Here is a 17,773-nt window from a genome sequence, read left to right as displayed (position 1 = left end):
GTGTCCCATATGGTCGCCCAAGCCAGGAGTGATTTCTGAGCACATAGCCAGGAGTGACCCCTGACCATCACTGGGTTTGGCCCAAAAACCAAAATAATAATAATAATAATAATCCTACTGGGACAGGAGTGATAGTACGGTGAGTAGGGCACTTGCCTCACATGCAGCTGACTTAGGTTTGATCCCTGATACTCCATTTAGTCTCCCAAGCCTCGCCAGAAGTGCTCCCTAAACCCAGAGACAGGAGTGGGCCCTAAGCACCACCATGTGTGACCCAAATCCCGAGAAGAGACAGCTCTGAGGAGGGAGGGACCAGGTTCATTCCCTGTCTGTGCCCAGTGCCAGCCTTTCATACTCCAGTATAAGCACTGTTATGTTGTTTCTCGAGCTTGAACTTATTTAGATTCTTCAGGCAGCCTGAGAAATCCCCTGTTGCTGCAGACAAATCTATAAGCCTTTCGAAGCTCCACCAAACAATTCTGAATTACTGTTTTCCATTACTGAAGTGCTTTCCACGACACCCTGCTGTGAAATCAAATGGAATGAGAGCAGCATTACTAGCTCAGAATGACCGAAAGTTGGCCAGGGCTTGAACTCTCCAGCAGTGAGACATCCTTGAATCTTTTTTTTTTTTTTTTTTTTTTTTGACATCCCTGAATCTTAATGCAAGAAAGAAAAAAAAAAAATTGAAAGAAGAAAAAAAAAAGATGCAGCTTATCTGCTGATCACATAGATAAAATCTCTTACAGATGCTAAATCCAACACTAAATACTCAGTTTAGAAAGGTGAGGCAGGGAGATGATAGGGATGAAGTCAGGAGACTAAATCATCTTTCCTCTCTAACAGATGAGCATGATGGAAGGAGATTCCCCAGGGAGCCAAGGGTAGGTAAAGGACAAGCTTGACTCCTGAGTGAGAAAATAATCACACTATTTGACAGGAAGAAATGAATCTCTGTAGAGAGAAGACATAAAGAGCACTAAAAACTATTATGCATAGGGGCTGGGAAGGTGGCGCTAGAGGTAAGGTGTCTGCCTTGCAAGCATAGCGTAGGACAGACCGTGATTCTATCCCCGGCGTTGCATGTGATCCCCCCAATCCAGGAGTGATTTCTGAGCGCATAGCCAGGAGTAACCCCTGAGCGTCAAATGGGTGTGGCCCAAAAACCAAAAAACAACAAAAGTGTCTTAAGTTTTAAAGCCCCTTAACCTCCTTGATCCCCTCAAAAAAAAAAAAAAAAACAAAACAAAACAAAACAAAACCAACTACTATGCATAAATGCAGAAAACAAGAAAATTGGTGCAGAAGAAAGACAAAGGTCCCCATAGAAAGCATGATACCATAAAAACCATATAAAAACCATATTAACACTTCTAGAACACCAGAATACAAGGATTTCTGAAGAAACCCTCCTCAGGTAGTGCCACGGGGTCATTCTGGCAACATTCAATCAACATGATAGAATAATGCCTAGGCTGGCAAAGCTGCACTGCTCAGGCCGAGAGCTATGGTGCTACCAGGTCCTGAGGGTTCTGGGAACCTCTTGCACCACAGTGCTCAGGGAGTCACGTGATTCCAGATGCACAATTCAGGTCAAAGAGCATGCTTTACCCTAACCCCCAAACTATTTCCCTGGGCCCTAGAATACAAATCTTGTACAAATAAGGTACACACATTATAAACCACATCCAAGAAAAATTAAAGATGCACAAAGACATGGAAAACCCTGGAACTGTACAGCATATGTTATCAGATGAAGAGAATGAATTGACATATTAATCACAAAGATAGCATCACAGTCTCCCAAATGCAGAAAAGCAAACGCAAACTTCTAAATAACAAGGGTCAAGGTCAGAGAGAGTTCAGGAGGCAAGAGCTCATGAGTTGAATGCATGCTTTGCATGCAGGAGGCCCAAGTTCAATCCCTGGCATTAGTTTGTCCCCTGAGCACTGCCAGAAATGACCCCAAGCAAAATGACAAATGTCATTTCCCAAAGGGCACATCTATTTCCACACCATGGCATTCTCATGACAGACTGAATAATGTCCCAGTAAAGACTATGGTATTGGGGCGGAGTTTGAGGAAGACATTACTGTGTAAGGAGAGTTTGGGGGCATTGGTTGAACTAGTTTTTATCCCAATTTTGCAAGTGGTCACACAAATCTTTTCGTATGTATTTTAAAAATATAGGAATTGTACACCTCCAAGTCTATTTTACTGTGCTATAATTTTCAGAAGGGGCAGGAGAGATAGTACAACAGGTAGAACACCACCAGGAATAGCTTGAGCGTTGCTGGGCACGGCCCCAAAACCCAATCAATAAATAAACAATCATAAATTACTTATTTATAACTGTATGAACAACTATTAAAATAAGATTATGTTATTTCAGGTTTTTTTTCTATTATAATTTTCTTCCTGATTTCCAAAGGAAAAAAGATTTAGGAAGCTGGAATGATAGTACAGTGAGCGGGTAGGGCATTTGCCTGGTACATAGTCTACCCAGGTTCAATCCCCAGTATCCTATATCAGGAGTGATTCCTGAGCAGAGCCGGGGGTAACCTCTGAGCAACACTGGGTGTGGTTTAAAAAAAACAGATTTAGGATTTGTGCATTTAAAAAAAATACTTAAGGACCAGAGTTAGAGCATAGCAGTAGGATGTTTGCCTTGCATGCAGCCAATCAGGGAGGAACCTGGGGTTCAATCCTGGCATCCTATTTGGTCCCCCGAGCAGAAGCGTAGAGCCAAAAGTAACCCTTGAGTGCCCCAAAACAAACAAATAAAAAAATAACAAGACAAAATGTTTAATTTCAAAGACAATAAAAATTAAAACTATATACATGTTAATTTTACTTTTTTTTGTTTGTTTGTTTTTTTGTTTTTGGGTCACCCGGTGTTGCTCAGGGGTTACTCCTGGCTGTCTGCTCAGAAATAGCTCCTGGCAGGCACAGGGGACCATATGGGACACCGGGATTCGAGCCAACCATCTTTGGTTCTGGATCGGCTGCTTGCAAGGTAAACGCTGTTGTGCTATCTCTCTGGGCCCATTAATTTTACTTTTAAAATGTGTATATCAAAAGGAATTATGCCACAATATTATCTTAGTAGTAAAAAATAACAAAAACACATGTGATATATTATTCATCCTTTCTGTTTTGTAAATAGATTGTTTTCCTATTTTAAAAACAATTTGGGGGGGTGTCTAGGCCACACCCAGCAGTGATAAGGAATTACTTCTGGCTCTGCACTCAGAAATCACTCCAAGCAGGCTCAGGGGACAATGTGGGATGCCAGGGAATGAACCCAGGTCAGCCACATGCAAGGCAAATGCCCAACCTGCTATATTTTAAAATGTGTATATCAAAAGGAATTATGCCACAATATTATCTTAGTAGTAAAAAATAACAAAAACACATGTGATATATTATTCATCCTTTCTGTTTTGTAAATAGATTGTTTTCCTATTTTAAAAACAATTTGGGGGGGTGTCTAGGCCACACCCAGCAGTGATAAGGAATTACTTCTGGCTCTGCACTCAGAAATCACTCCAAGCAGGCTCAGGGGACAATGTGGGATGCCAGGGAATGAACCCAGGTCAGCCACATGCAAGGCAAATGCCCAACCTGCTATATCCACTGTGCTATGGCTCCAAACCCCAAAACAATCATTTTTTAAATTGTCAATAAGTTTTTTTTTTGTTTTTTATTTTATTTTTGGACTATATCTAGCAGGGTTTACTCCTGGCTCTGTGCTTAGGGATCTTTCCTGGTGGGGCTCAGGGGACCAAACTGGGTCTGCTGTATGCAACGCAACACCCTCCTTGCTGTTATGGCCCACTCCTCTGAGATTTTTGTTTGTTTGTTTTTAGGCCACACTCAATGGTGCTCAGGGTTTACTCCTGGCTCTGTACTCAAAATCACTCCTAGCAGGTTTGAGGGGCCATATGGGATGCTGGGCCAAACCCAGGTTGGTTGTGTGCAAGGCAAATGCCCTAGACACTATAATATTGCTCCAGCCCTTCCTGTGAGAATTTTATTTTTTTATTTTTTGGTTTTTGGGCCACACCCAATGATGCTCAGGGGTTATTCCTGGCTGTGCGCTCAGAAATAGCTCCTGGCTTGGGGGACCATATGGGACGCTGGGGGATCGAACCGCGGTCTGTACTAGGTCAGTGAGTGCAATGCAGATGCCCTACCACTTGCACCACCGCTCCAGCCCCATCCTGTGTGAGACTTTTAAATCTCTTTCTAGGGAATTTTTTTTGGGGGGGGGGGCAGTCATACACGGCAGCGCTTAGGGGTTGCTCCTGGCTCTACACTCAGAAATTGCTCCTGGCAGGCTCGGGGCCACCACTCCGGCCCCATCCTGTGAGAATTTTAAATCTCTTTCATGGGAACTTTTTGTGTGTGGGGGGGGGGTGGTCCTCCCCAGCAGTGCTTAGGAGTTGCTCCTGGCTCTACACTCAGAAATCGCTGCTGGCAGGCTCGCGGGACCATATGGGATGCCAGGATTTAAACCACCGTACTTCTGCATGCAAGGCAAATGCACTAACTCCATGCTATATCTCCGGCTCCCTCAAGGGATCATTAATGGAGAGTCTGCATAGCAACTATAAGCATGTGGCTGGTGCGGCCTTTGGTTCAAACCTGGACACTGCTCCATGTGCCCTACATCTCAGACGTTGTACTGTTGGAGATCCTGGAACCATGCAAGTGTGAGATCTCTGGTGCTCACCAACTATGGATAACCCCTACTGATTGTGGAAACACTGCAGAAATGGGGGGAGGAAAATAAGATTAATTTGCTTCCTAATTTAGATTCTTCGTTATCACTGGTCATAGGCATCTCACTGTTACATAAGTATGATAACTCTGTCTTTGTATTTCTCTTTTAGTTACTAATCCCAAACCAGCTCATCAGAACTGTATCTCAGGGCCTGAGCAATAGGACAGTGGGCAGGGCATTTGCCTTAGATACAGCCACCTTGAGCAATAGAACAGTCGGGAGGGCATTTTCTTGGATACAGCCAACCTCGTTTTGATCATAGACGGTTCCTCTGAATCCTTCAAGGAGCGATCTCTGAACTCAGAGGCAGGAGTAAGACCTGAGAACTGCCAGGTGTGAGCATCCCCCCCACCCAAATAAAAAGCAAAACAAAAGAAGTGTGTCTCACAGGTGTGCAAAAGTGTAAATATGAAGGCTGAGTCTTAACATATTTTAGAGATATTTCTATTGCATATAGTGAGAAAATGCTGATATGGCTAATTTTTTTTTTTTGTTTTTCGGCTCCAAATGAAAAGAGAAGATAAGCAAGAATTCCTTTGACTTATTTTTCCTATTTTAATCATAAGTCACTTTTGTACTCCAACTTGTATATCCGTCTGTGAGTGTGAGTGAGTATATCTGTATGTTTAAACTTTATATATCGGGGCCAGAAAGATGGCATGGAGATGGGGCATTTGCCTTCCATGCAGAAGGACGATGGTTTGAATCCCGGCATCCCATATGGTCCCCAGAGCCTGCCAGAGGCAATTTCTGAGCGTGGAGCCAGGAATAACCCCTGAGTGCTGGCGGGTGTGACCGAAAAACCAAAAAAAAAACAAACAAACAAAAAAAAAAAAACCCTTTATATATTGATAGATTAATTAATTGGTTCTTGGGCCACCCCAGCAGTGCTCAGGAGTTACTCCTGGTTCTACACTCAGAAATCGCCCCAGCATGCTGGGGGACCATATGGGATGCCGAGGGCTGTAGCAGTAGCACAGGGGTAAGGCATTTGCCTTGCACGCAGCCAATACAGGATGAACCCCAGTTCGAATCCCAGCATCCCATATGGTCCCGAGCATGCCAGGAGTGACTTCTGAATGCAGAGTTAGGAAGAACCCCTGAACGCTGCCGGGTGTAACCCCAAAAAAACAAAGTTGATATGGGATGCCTGGGAATTGAACTAGGACTTTCCCAGGTCATATGCAAGGCAAATGCCCTACAGCTGTGCTATCTCTTCGTGTGTGTGTGTGTGTGTGTGTGTGTGTGTGTGTGTGTGTGTGTGTGTGTGTGTGTGTGTGTGTCGGCTTACCATGGAGCGTGTGTGTGTGTGTGTGTGTGTGTGTGTGTGTGTGTGTGTCGGCTTACCATGGAGCACTTCTCCAGCACTTCCTCCTGGAACTTGAGGAATCGCTCCTGAACCTCTACTTCATTGAGGAAAAAGGAAAGGAAGTGGGTAGAGGGCTGCTTTCTTCGAAAAGTGAGCAAAAGAACATCAATTCGAGTCCGGGCTGAAACAACACCATTTCTATGCTGGCCAGTGATCACTGCAAACAAACGAAAAAGTGAGCAGAGAGACTGTCAACAGGAGAAGCAGGAGCACACTCAGGAGGGCTCTTACACTGTCAATGGGGAGCCAGCTACAACAGTCTTGAATATGATCTCTTTTTCCTGTTTGGGGTCACACCCAATGGTACTCGGGGTTTACTCCTGGCTCTATGCTCAGAAATTACTCCTGGCAGGTTCAGGGGACCATATCAGATGCCGGGGATTGAAATCATTTGGCCACATGCAAGGCAAATGCCCTCCCCACTGTGCTATTGCTCTGACCCCAAAAGTAAACTAATCCTGACCAGTGGACAGCACCAAAGGTAAGGAAGCTAAATAAAGGTCTAAGATGTAGTTCAGTGCATCCCAGTGACCTGGTTTGAACCCTCAGCACCACATATAGTCCCCAATCATTCAGAAATGATCCCTGAGCACAGAGCCAAGAGTAAACCTTAAGCAACATACAGTGTGACCTGAAAAAAAAAAATAAAAGGAAAAAGAGGGGGAAGAAATTTTTTAATTATCTCTATTTAAAAACTGTGATTACAAATATGATTGTAGTTGTATGATTTCAGTCATGTAAAGAACATCCCCCTTCACCAGTGCAACATTCCCACCACCAATGTCCCAAATCTCCCTCCTCCCCACCCCACCCACACCTGTACTCACAGGCTTTCTACTTCCCTCATTCATTCACATTGTTAGGATAGTTCTCAGTGTAGTGATTTCTCTAACTGCACTCATCACTCTTTGTGGTGAGTTTCATGTCACCACCTTCCAGCCCTTATCTCTTTTGTCTCTAAGAATTATTGCAAAAAAATAAAATAAAAATAAAAATAAAAGAATTATTGCAAAAATGTCTTTCATTTTTCTTAAAACTCATAGATGAGTGAAACTATTCTGCATCTATCTCTCTCCTTCTGACTTATTTCACTCAGCATAATAGATTCCATGTACATCCATGTATTGGAAAATTTCATGACTTCATCTCTCCTGACAGCTGCATAGTATTCCATTGTGTATATGTACCACAGTTTCTTTAGCCACTCATCTGTTGAAGGACAGGAAGAAGAAATTTAGCACTTGTGGTTAGTTCTTTTATAAAACTTTGGTGCAAAATAATAAATCTGGTCTCTTTAATTAAAAAGACAGTTTGGGGGTTGGAGAGATAGCACAGCAGTAGGGTATTTGCCTTGCATGTGGAAGGACAGTGGTTTAAATCCCGGCATCCCATATGATCCCCCGTGCCTGCCAGGAACAATTTCTGAGCCCAGAGCTAGGAGTAACCCCTGAACACCACCAGGTTTGACCCAAAAACAACAACAACAACAATAAAAGACAGTTAAGTGGAAATAAAGACTAATAACATGTGTTCATTTTCCTAAAGGGAAAACTGAAAAGTCAACCTGAAAGGTGCTAAGATCAAAATGTTTCAAAAGTGATCAATAGGGGCCGGACCAGTGGTACAAACGGTAGAGCGTCTGCCTTGCACACACTAGCCTAGGACAGACCACAGTTTGATCCCAGCATCTCATTTGGTCTCCCAAGCCGGATGCGATTTCTGAGTGCAGAGCCAGGAGTAACCCCTGAGCATCATTGTGTGTGGCCCAAAAACAAACAAAAAAAGTGGTCAATGACTATAAAACATGGGACCAGAGTGATAGCACAGCAGGGAGGGCATTTGCCTTGAACACAGCTGATCCGGGTTCAATCTCCATCCTATAAGTCTCCTGAGCACTGCAAAGAGTGATTCCTGAGCGCAGAGCCAAAAGTAACTCCTGAGCATCACTGGGTGTGATGTTTTTACTGCTGTCAATTCAGGAATATAACTGGCCACACTAAAATGTTTCTGGGAATTGGAGGAAGAGATAATACAGGATAATACAGCAGGCAGAGGCTGCCACTGGATTCTATTCCCCTCTCAAATCCCTACACTGCATATGGTCCCCGAGCCCCGCCAAGAGTGATCCCTGAGCTAGGAAGAAGCCGTGAGCATCACCAAATGAATTCAGGAAACAATCAAATAAAAAAGAAAAGGTTTCTGAACAACACTCAAAAGTTGTTGTTCAGGCTCAAAAGATTTTAATTCAAAATCAAAAGTGCAGTAAATCCAAGGTGTTCCTGGCTGCACTCGAGAGAACAAGTGAAAATCTACCTACTCGTTTCCTTCTTCCATCTATCTAATTTAAGAAGTAGAAGAAAATGAGTAAGTGAGAGTAAACATCATACCAAAACCACCTCCATTTCACATCTCAACTCAATTTATCTTAAATGATAAATTTGATATTTTCTTTATATCCTTGTAGGATCAATAAGACAGTTTACCTTCTGGTTTCAGTTAAATTAGTTTTGCTGAACTCTTTCTTCTTCTTCTTCTTTTTTTTTTTTTTGTTGTTGTTGTTTTGTTTTGGGGTCAGACCTGGCATTGCTCAGGGGTTACTCCTGGCTCTGCACTCAGAAATCACACCTGGCAAGCATGGGGAAGCATATGGGATACAGGGATTCGAACCACCATGCGTTCTGAATTGGCTACTTGCAAGGTAAATGCTCTACCGCTGTGCTCTCTCTCTAGCCCCCTAAATTCTTTCTTTTGTTTTGTTTTGTTTTTGGGCCACACCCGGCAGTGCTCAGGGGTTACTCCTGGCTATCTGCTCAGAAATAGCTCCTGGCAGGCACGGGGACCATATGGGACGCTGGGATTCGAATCAACCACCTTAGGTCCTGGGTCGGCTGCTTGCAAGGCAAACACCGCTGTGCTATCTCTCCGGCCCCAAATTCTTTCTTTTTTAACAAGCACACATACTCATATTTTTACACAGAATTACTGTGTTAAGTCAAAATGAAATCTTTGCCACACAGCTCCTCTTTTTTCTGGCAAAGTTCTGGAATGACTAGTACCTGGAAATGGGGAAGGTTTCCATCTGCCATACACCATGTTAGATTTCTCAGTCCATAAAGTTATTAATATAATTTTATAGATAGGGGAGAAATGGGCAGCATAGTAATGATAAACTGATCATATAATAATATGATGATATTACATAATATATATTAATATATAATAATATAATAATAATACTGGACCAGAGAAATAAAATAGGCATTGAGGTCTAGGGTCTATTGTCCTCTGAGGAACAGCAGGAATGATTGTGAGTCAGGTGTAGACACTAAGCACCTCTTGGTGTTACTGAAGCCTAACCCCAAATGTTGTAACAATAATAATGGTTATTTCTAGGGTTCATATTGAGTGACTTCCCTTTATAAAGCTCATAAGCTTATCTATAATTTCTTCAAGCTTCTTTTTTTAAGCATACATTTATTTTTAAGCATAGAATAAGTTAGACAGGGCCAGAGCATAGAACAGCAGGAAGGAACAGGAAAAAACAGCAGCATTTACCTTGCAGGTGGCTGACCAGATTTGATCCCCAGCATTATATAAGGTCCCTAGAGTCTGCCAGGAGTGATCCCTGAGCACAGAGCCAGGAGTAAGCCCTTAGCACCAGGATACCCCTGCCCCCAAGAAAAAGCTAGACAAAGAAATATTTTAACAAGATGATCAAAATTTGAATTATAACTTGAACTTTAAAAGCTTAAAGAAAGGGGCCGGGCGGTGGCGCTAAAGGTAAGGTGCCTGCCTTGCCTGCGCTAGCCTTGGACGGACCGCGGTTCGATCCCCCGGTGTCCCATATGGTCCCCCAAGAAGTCAGGAGCAACTTCTGAGTGCATAGCCAGGAGTAACCCCTGAGCGTTACCGGGTGTGGCCCAAAAACCAAAAAAAAAAAAAAAAGCTTAAAGAAAGACTAAGCTCTTGTATTTGTAATTCTAATGAAGTTAATGCTTGATAAAAGTTCTTCAAGGGCCTGAGCGGTGGCGCAGAGTGGTAAGGTGTCTGCCTTGCTGGCACTAGCCTAGGATGGACCGGGGTTAGATCCCCTGATGTCCCATAGGGTCCCCCAAGCCAGGAGCGATTTCTGAGCACATAGCCAGGAGTAACCTGAGTGTCACCGGGTGTGGCCCCAAAAAACAAACAAACAAAAAAAGTTCTTCAAAAGTGTCAGTAGGGTCAGAGGGGTTAAGGTCCTTGCCTTGCCTGTGGCTGGCTAAACTCTCTGATCCCCAAGATCAGAAAAAGTCACTGAAGTTCTTAGGCTTGGATAGTATTTGCGAGGTAAAAGATTAGCAAGTGAACAGAAGTACCTTATGCATCAGGCATGTCCCAAATCAAACATTCCTTTCATCTGAGAGGGCAGGGTGGCAAGGCAATAACCAAATACCTGTTAGTTATATGTTCCTTCTTGATGCTAAGTTTCCCAGGTAAAGAGGTAAATGCTCAAATATATAGTACAGCAGAAGAGAGATTCATATTTAGGCCAAAATAAGATGTTTGCAACTACTAATAAGCTAAGCTTGAGAAAATATCACAGTCAGTTATTAGGGGCGTGATTCTCTCAGCTAGTCATGCTGGGGTGGGGGTGCTCACTGGTTTTAGCTATGCCTAAACCATGGCTTTTGACACTCCAGCAAGATTTTTTTTAATTAAATCATCATGAGATATTTAAAAAGTTGTTTGTTGATGGGGCCAGAAAGATAGCATTACAGGGAGGGCATTTGCCTTCCATTTAGCCAACCAGGGTTCAATCCCCGGCATCCCATATGGTCCCCTGTGCTACCAGACACAATTTCTGAGCGCAGTGCCAGGAGAAACCCCTGAGCACCACTGGATGTGGCCCCAAAACAAAACAACAACAACAAAGTTGTTAGTTTAGTTTCAATCATACAATGTTCCCTAGAAAATGTATCTAGATCTTGCCTCTCCAATGCTCCTGTCCCATAATCACTTACCCATACAAGCTGTGTGCACTCCAGACCATGAAGGGATGGACAGACACATTTAGAATTGATTTGTCTTTCTGAACAGCTCTTTACCAGAGAAATTATTGAATTGGGTCATTACTTCAACCTCTGAGCACCACCAGGTGTGTGGCCCAAAAGAAAAAACTAAGTATAAGAGAAATCGAATACACAATGGAATCTAGAAACTGGTTCATCAGGGTATGGAAAGTATAAAATGAGGACCCAGAAAGTCAGTCAACCAAGTCTGTGGAAATACAACTTTCACACACCCCAGGAACAACCCAGAGCGCTGGGTAGCCCCCAAGCTAGACCACTAGATGTGGCCAACTAACTATATAAATTAACACAAATCTTTCCTCATGGGCCCGGAGAGATAGCACAGCGGCGTTTGCCTTGCAAGCAGCCGATCCAGGACCAAAGGTGGTTGGTTCGAATCCCGGTGTCCCATATGGTCCCCTTTCTGAGCAGACAGCCAGGAGTAACTCCTGAGCACCGCCGGGTGTGGCCAAAAAACAAAAACAAAAACAAAAAAAAAAAACCACAAATCTTTCCTCATTTGGAAGACTAATCATTATGACCATCAAAAGTCAAACAGTGGGGCTGGAGAGCAAGAAGAGTGGGTAAGGTATGCCTTGCATGCAGCTAGCCTGGGTTCAATCCTCAAAAAGCACATGTGGTCTCCAAGCCCCTCCAGGAATGATCCTTGAATAGAGAGCCAGGAGCTAAACCCTGAACCTTGGTAGGTATGTTCCCAAAACAAGATAAAACAAGTCCAATAGCTACAAAATCATTTAACCACTAATACATTAACTAAACAGCTCCGCTGGGTTATATTATTCCATACATATGCAAAAGTGAATTTAAGGAACCAGAGCAATAGCACCACGATAGGGCATTTGCCTTGCATGCGGCCAATCCAGGACGAACCTTGGTTTGATCCCTGGTGTCCCATCTGGTCCCCCAAGCCAGGAGCAATTTCTGAGCACAAGGCCAGGAGTAACCCCTGGAGCATCACTGGGTGTGACCACCCCCAAAAAAAGTGAATTTAAATATATAAATTGAGGGGTTGGAGTGACAGCACAGCCAAGAAGGCATTTGTCTTGCAAGAGGCCAACCTGAGTTCGATCCCTGACATTCTACATGGTCCCCTGAACCCACCAGCAGTGACTTCTGAGTGCAGAGCCAGGGGTAAGCCCTGAGCATCGCCAGCTATAGACCAAAAATCAAATCAAATCAAATAGACTGAGTCTCACCAATTTCTCCTTCTTGTCCAGGCTTAGGAATGCTAATTGAAGTTTTCGTTTCCATTTCGAGTTTCTTCCGAGTGTCCCCTCTCTTTCCAACTATATGCCTAAAACATAAAGAAAAAGATTAAGATTAGGGGCCAGAGCCATAACACAGCGGTAGAGCATTTGCCTTGCACATGGCTGATCAGAGTTCAACCTCCATCATTCCCCGAGCCTGCCAGGGGCAATTTCTGAGCACATAGCCAAGAGCAAGCTCTGAATGCTGCTGGGTGTGGCCAAAACCAAAAAATTAGGTAAGATTAAATTAAGTAAGAAATATGAAAATAACTTAAAAAAAAAATAATTCCGGGGCTGGCGAGGTGGCGCTAGAGGTAAGATGTCTGCCTTGCAATCGCTAGCCAAGGAAGGACCACGGTTCGATCCCCCGGGGTCCCATATGGACCCCCCAAGCCAGGGGCAATTTCTGAGCGCTTAGCCAGGAGTAACCCCTGAGCATCAAATGGGTGTGGCCCGAAAAACAAAACAAGACAAAAAAAAAAAAATAAAGAATTCCATCACAGGGCCCGGGGAGAGATAGCACTGCGGCGTTTGCCTTGCAAGCAGCCGATCCAGGACCAAAGGTGGCTGGTTCGAATCCCGGTGTCCCATATGGTCCCCGTGCCTGCCAGGAGCTATTTCTGAGCAGACAGCCAGGAGTAACCCCTGAGCACTGCCAGGTGTGGCCCAAAAACCAAAAAAAAAAAAAAAAAAAAAAAAGAATTTCATCACAGAAACAATAGCAGAAGGGGAGAAATGAAATAAAAAGCTGAGCTTCAAAGGCCAAAGAGGAAGCATGAAGTAATAAAGGCAGAGGAGAGATTATCAGGCCAAATGATAGCAGAGACCCAAGTTTTATGGCAGGAATGAATCTGGTTTTTGTGGATTTGAACTAAGCCATCATGCTGAAGCATAAAACCCAGAAAAATATCAGTAGCTTAGTCATGTCCAAGACTAGGACCATTATACCAAGGAACCAGAATTGCATCTTCATGGGAAGAATGCTGAGAGATCTGAAGCAGAGATAATAAAATAATCACATTTGCCTTTGAAAAAAATCAAGGCTGGAGCCATAGCATAGCAGTAGGGCGATTCCTTGAATGTGGCTGACCAGAATGGACCCAGGTTCAATTCCAGGATCCCATATGGTTCCCCAAGCCTGCCAGGAGCGATTTCTGAGTGCAGAGCCAGGAGTAACCCTTGAGTACCATCAGGTATAGATTTAAAATCAAAACAAAAACAAACCAAAACAATCATCATTTATCCTCTTGCATGGAGAAAGGAAACCATGAAATCACTCACAGGCAAGGCAGAAGGGTTGCAATAAAGGGGTCAGTAGAATATTCAAGAGATATTGAAGAGGGGCCAGAGCAATAGCACAGTGGAAAGGATGTGTGCTTTGCATGCTGGTGCACCCAATTCGACCTCTGGCATCCCATATAGACCCCTAAGCACTGCCAGGAGTGATTTCTGGATTTCTGAGCAGAGCAAGAAATAACACCTACTGCTGCTGGGTGTGGCCCAAAAACAAACAAAAGATATTAAAGAGGTAAAATCCAGTTAGAGGGGATTGTTAAATCCTGAGACCCTAAAGCCAGCCACAATAAGTATGTAAAAGCTTATAATGTGAGAATAAGCAGTTGTCAAACTCGCTTTTTGAAAAGGGGTAGCACAGGATGTTCTCACCAAAATGGGCCCAAGATGTGCACTAGTGCCCCTCAGGAACACCAAGAGGAGGATGTTTCCACCAATATGGCCAGAGATGGCAAAAATAATTTAAACAATAAGAGGTTGGCAAAGGTTTCCAAAAAAACTACAAAGTGTGCTTAGAACAGATATCAGGTGGCTGCTTGAAATGTTAAGCTAATGTTAAGATTGTAACTATATATATATGTATGTATACACACACACACACACACACACACACACAGAGCTTGAATAATTGATTCAGGGTCCTTGTCAAAGTTCCACTGCATTGGACAAACAGGGACACCAGCTAGCTGGAAATTAAAACCTCCCTTTTGCTATTACATTCTCAAGGCTGGTTTCTGAGTTCCTTGTGTAGGGAAAGCTCAATTCTGGACCCAACCCAACACCAACACCAGCAGAAGGTGGTGGAGACATGCAGAAGGACGAATGTCATTGTGAATTGATTCTTGTAAATTCTGAGACCAGAATTATCACCAGCACCTGGGCACCCCACTGACCAGGCCGAAAGCCCATCTGCTCAGCAGCAGAAAACTCAGGTGGCCTCACTCACTTGTAGAGTAAGCTGGGTGCCCTCACTGTGCACCGGAAGCCGTTAGGGGTCTGCACCACCTCGTAGACATCAGCAAGTTCCTCAGCACATTCCACGAAGCCTGTGAAAACACCCAACACCCTTCAGAGCTGGTGCTCCTTGGCTGTGAGCCCCTGTGCCAGCTTAAAAAATGATAGGGAGGGCCCGGAGAGATAGCACAGCGGCGTTTGCCTTGCAAGCAGCCGATCCAGGACCAAAGGTGGTTGGTTCGAATCCCGGTGTCCCATATGGTCCCCCGTGCCTACCAGGAGCTATTTCTGAGCAGACAGCCAGGAGTAACCCCTGAGCACCGCCGGGTGTGGCCCCCCCCCCCAAAAAAAAAATGATGGGGAGAGGGGAGCCAGAGCGGTGGTGCAAGCCATAAGGCATCTGCCTTGCAAGCGCTAGCCCAGGATAGACTGCGGTTCGATCCCCCTGAGTCCCATATGGTCCCCTGAGCCAGGAGCGATTTCTGAGCACATAGCCAGAAGTAAGCCCTGTACGTCACCAGGTGTGGCCAAAAAACAAACCAAAAAATGGGAGGGGGGCAAAAGGCAGAGACATAGTACAGGGGGTAAGTCCTGCAAGTGCCTTACATAAATCGACCCTGGTTTAATCCCTGCACTGCAGAGAGTCCCCCCACCAAAGCACTGTCAAGGGTGAGGAATACTTGCTAGCCCTGAGCACTGCTTGGTAGTATAGCCAAAGGACCCCAAAATAAGTTAAAAGCAAATGTAAAAAAGCAATACAAGGCACAAAGAGCAACCCACACTTGACATTGCAGAATATGGCTCAGACATTCCTCTAACCTGTTCTTAGGGGGAAAGAAAAATAAAGAATAGCACAAGAGAGCTAGTACAGTGGGTAAGGCACTTGCTTTGCATGCAGCTGACCCAAATTCCATTCCTGGCATCCCATAGGGGTTCCTGAACACCACTGAGTATGGCCCCAAAACCAAAAAATAAAGAATAGGGCCAGAGAGATAATACAACAGGTAGAGTACTTACCTTTATACATATAAACAGCCCAGTTAATTCCTAGCACCTCATACAGTCCCCGATTCCCACCAGGAGTGATCCCTGAGCACAAAGCCTGAGTAAACTCTAAGTATTTCTGGGTATAGGGCCTATCACCCCTCAAAAAAACAAAACAAAACAAAAGAAATTATTTCTGGAGCCACAGCAATAGTGCACCAGGTAGGGCTTTTGCCTTACATGCCGCCAATCCAGGTTTGATTCTCAGCATTCTATAGGGTCTACCAAACCTTCCAGGTGTGATTTCTGAGTACAGAGCCAGCAGCAACTCCTGAGCACCACTGGGAATGGCCCATAAAAAGAGAATTGCTTCTTATTACACCCACTCACCACCACAAAGAACCTCTGATCACCTTGATAGAAATCTTCATCCTCTTCCTCAGGCTGGCAAATCTTTTCCTGGACAGGATTCTTCCTGTAAATACGGCCACCAAGGACAAGCAGCTGTGGACGAAGAACATCCATGATCCTTTCTCCACACAGGATGCCAGTGAGGTCCTGAAAAATAAGGATTCACCTTACTCACTGTTTTCTTTTTTTATTTTGTTTTTGTTTTTGTTTTGTTTTTGTTTTTTTGGGGCCACACCCAGCGATGCTCAGGGGTTACTCCTGGCTGTCTGCTCAGAAATAGCTCCTGGCAGGCACGGGGGACCATATGGGACACTGGAATTCGAACCAACCACCTTTGGCCCTGGATCAGCTGCTTGCAAGGCAAACACCCCTGTGCTATCTCTCCGGGCCCTTGTTTTTGTTTTTGAGTCACACCCGGCAACGCTCAGGGGTTCCTCCTGGCTCTACGCTCAGAAATCGCTCTTGGCAGGCTCCAGGGACACATGGGATGCCGGGATTTGAACTATAGACCTTCTGCATGCAAGGGAAACGCCCTGCCTCCAGGCTATTTCTCCGGCCCCTTACTGACTATTTTCTTTTTCTTTTTTCTTTTTTTTTTTCTTTTTTTGGTTTTTGGGCCACACCCGGCGATGCTCAGAGGTTACTCCTGGCTGTCTGCTCAGAAGTAGCTCCTGGCAGGCACGGGGGACCATATGGGACACCGGGATTCGAACCAACCACCTTTGGTCCTGGATCGGCTGCTTGCAAGGCAAACGCCGCTGTGCTATCTCTCCGGGCCCCTTCTTCTTTTTTTTTTTTTTAATATTTTATTTAAACACCTTGATTACAAACATGATTGTGGTTGGGTTTCAGTCATGCAAAGAACACCCCCCATTACTTGCTGTTTTCAATGAATAGAGACTGACATGGGTCTAGTATGCAGGAATGAATGAGTGGACAGAGTTGGGCATCCACTCTGGCATATGCCAATAAGCAAAGCAACAGGCATATGCTAATATGCAAAGCAACGTTTTTTTCTACTAGATTTTTCCATATGTCACGGCCTCTACTACCAGATTCCGTTCCTGTCTCATTCTAAAAAGGTAATTTGTGGGCCTAAGAGACAGTATAGGAGGCAAGGCAGTCTTGGAGTTTCAATCCTGGTTTAAATTCTGGCCCTAAGTATTGCTGGAAGCAACCCAAAACAAACAAGCAAAACAAAAATATTGAGGTGAAGAGGGACTGGAGAAGATAAAATAGTGATTAAGGCACTTGCCTTGCACAAAACTGACTCAATTGAATCCCTGGCATCACATATGGCCAGTCCCCAGAGGTCCACCAAGAAGGACTCCTAAGGGCTGAGCCAGGAATAAGTCCTGAGCATCACCCAGTATGACCCAAAACAAACAACAACAACAACAAAAAATTAGTGATTAGGGGCCGGAGAGATAGCATGGTGGTAAGGCGTTTGCCTTTCATGCAGAAGTTCATTGGTTCGAATCCCGGCATCCCATATGGTCTCCTGAGCCTGCCAGGAGCGATTTCTGAGCATGGAGCCAGGAGTAACCCCTGAGCGCTGCCAGGTATATCCCAGAAACCAAAATAAATAAATAAATAAATAAATAAATAAATAAATAAATAATAAATAAATAAATAAATAAAAATGAAAATAAAAATTAG

The 17,773-nt window shown here is 44.2% G+C and overlaps 1 protein-coding gene across 1 annotated transcript in view; it reads right to left on the bottom strand.

Annotated features, from left to right (window-relative positions):
* The window catches only part of ASCC1 (activating signal cointegrator 1 complex subunit 1), a 76,131-nt gene that overhangs the window by 56,511 nt on the left and 1,847 nt on the right, over positions 1-17,773 (bottom strand). The window contains exons 2-5 of the mRNA XM_049789189.1: positions 16,117-16,261; positions 14,712-14,811; positions 12,422-12,519; positions 6,135-6,313 (exon numbers count right to left, since the gene is read on the bottom strand). Coding sequence (XP_049645146.1) covers positions 6,135-6,313; positions 12,422-12,519; positions 14,712-14,811; positions 16,117-16,228 — 489 coding nt within the window. The 5' untranslated portion in view covers positions 16,229-16,261. The remainder of the gene's footprint in view (positions 1-6,134; positions 6,314-12,421; positions 12,520-14,711; positions 14,812-16,116; positions 16,262-17,773) is intronic.

This window comes from Suncus etruscus, chromosome 15 (assembly GCF_024139225.1).
Source record: "Suncus etruscus isolate mSunEtr1 chromosome 15, mSunEtr1.pri.cur, whole genome shotgun sequence".
NCBI lineage: Eukaryota > Metazoa > Chordata > Mammalia > Eulipotyphla > Soricidae > Suncus > Suncus etruscus.
The sequence above is the reverse complement of the archived record's forward strand: the minus strand, read 5'-3'. Positions and strand labels throughout refer to the sequence as shown.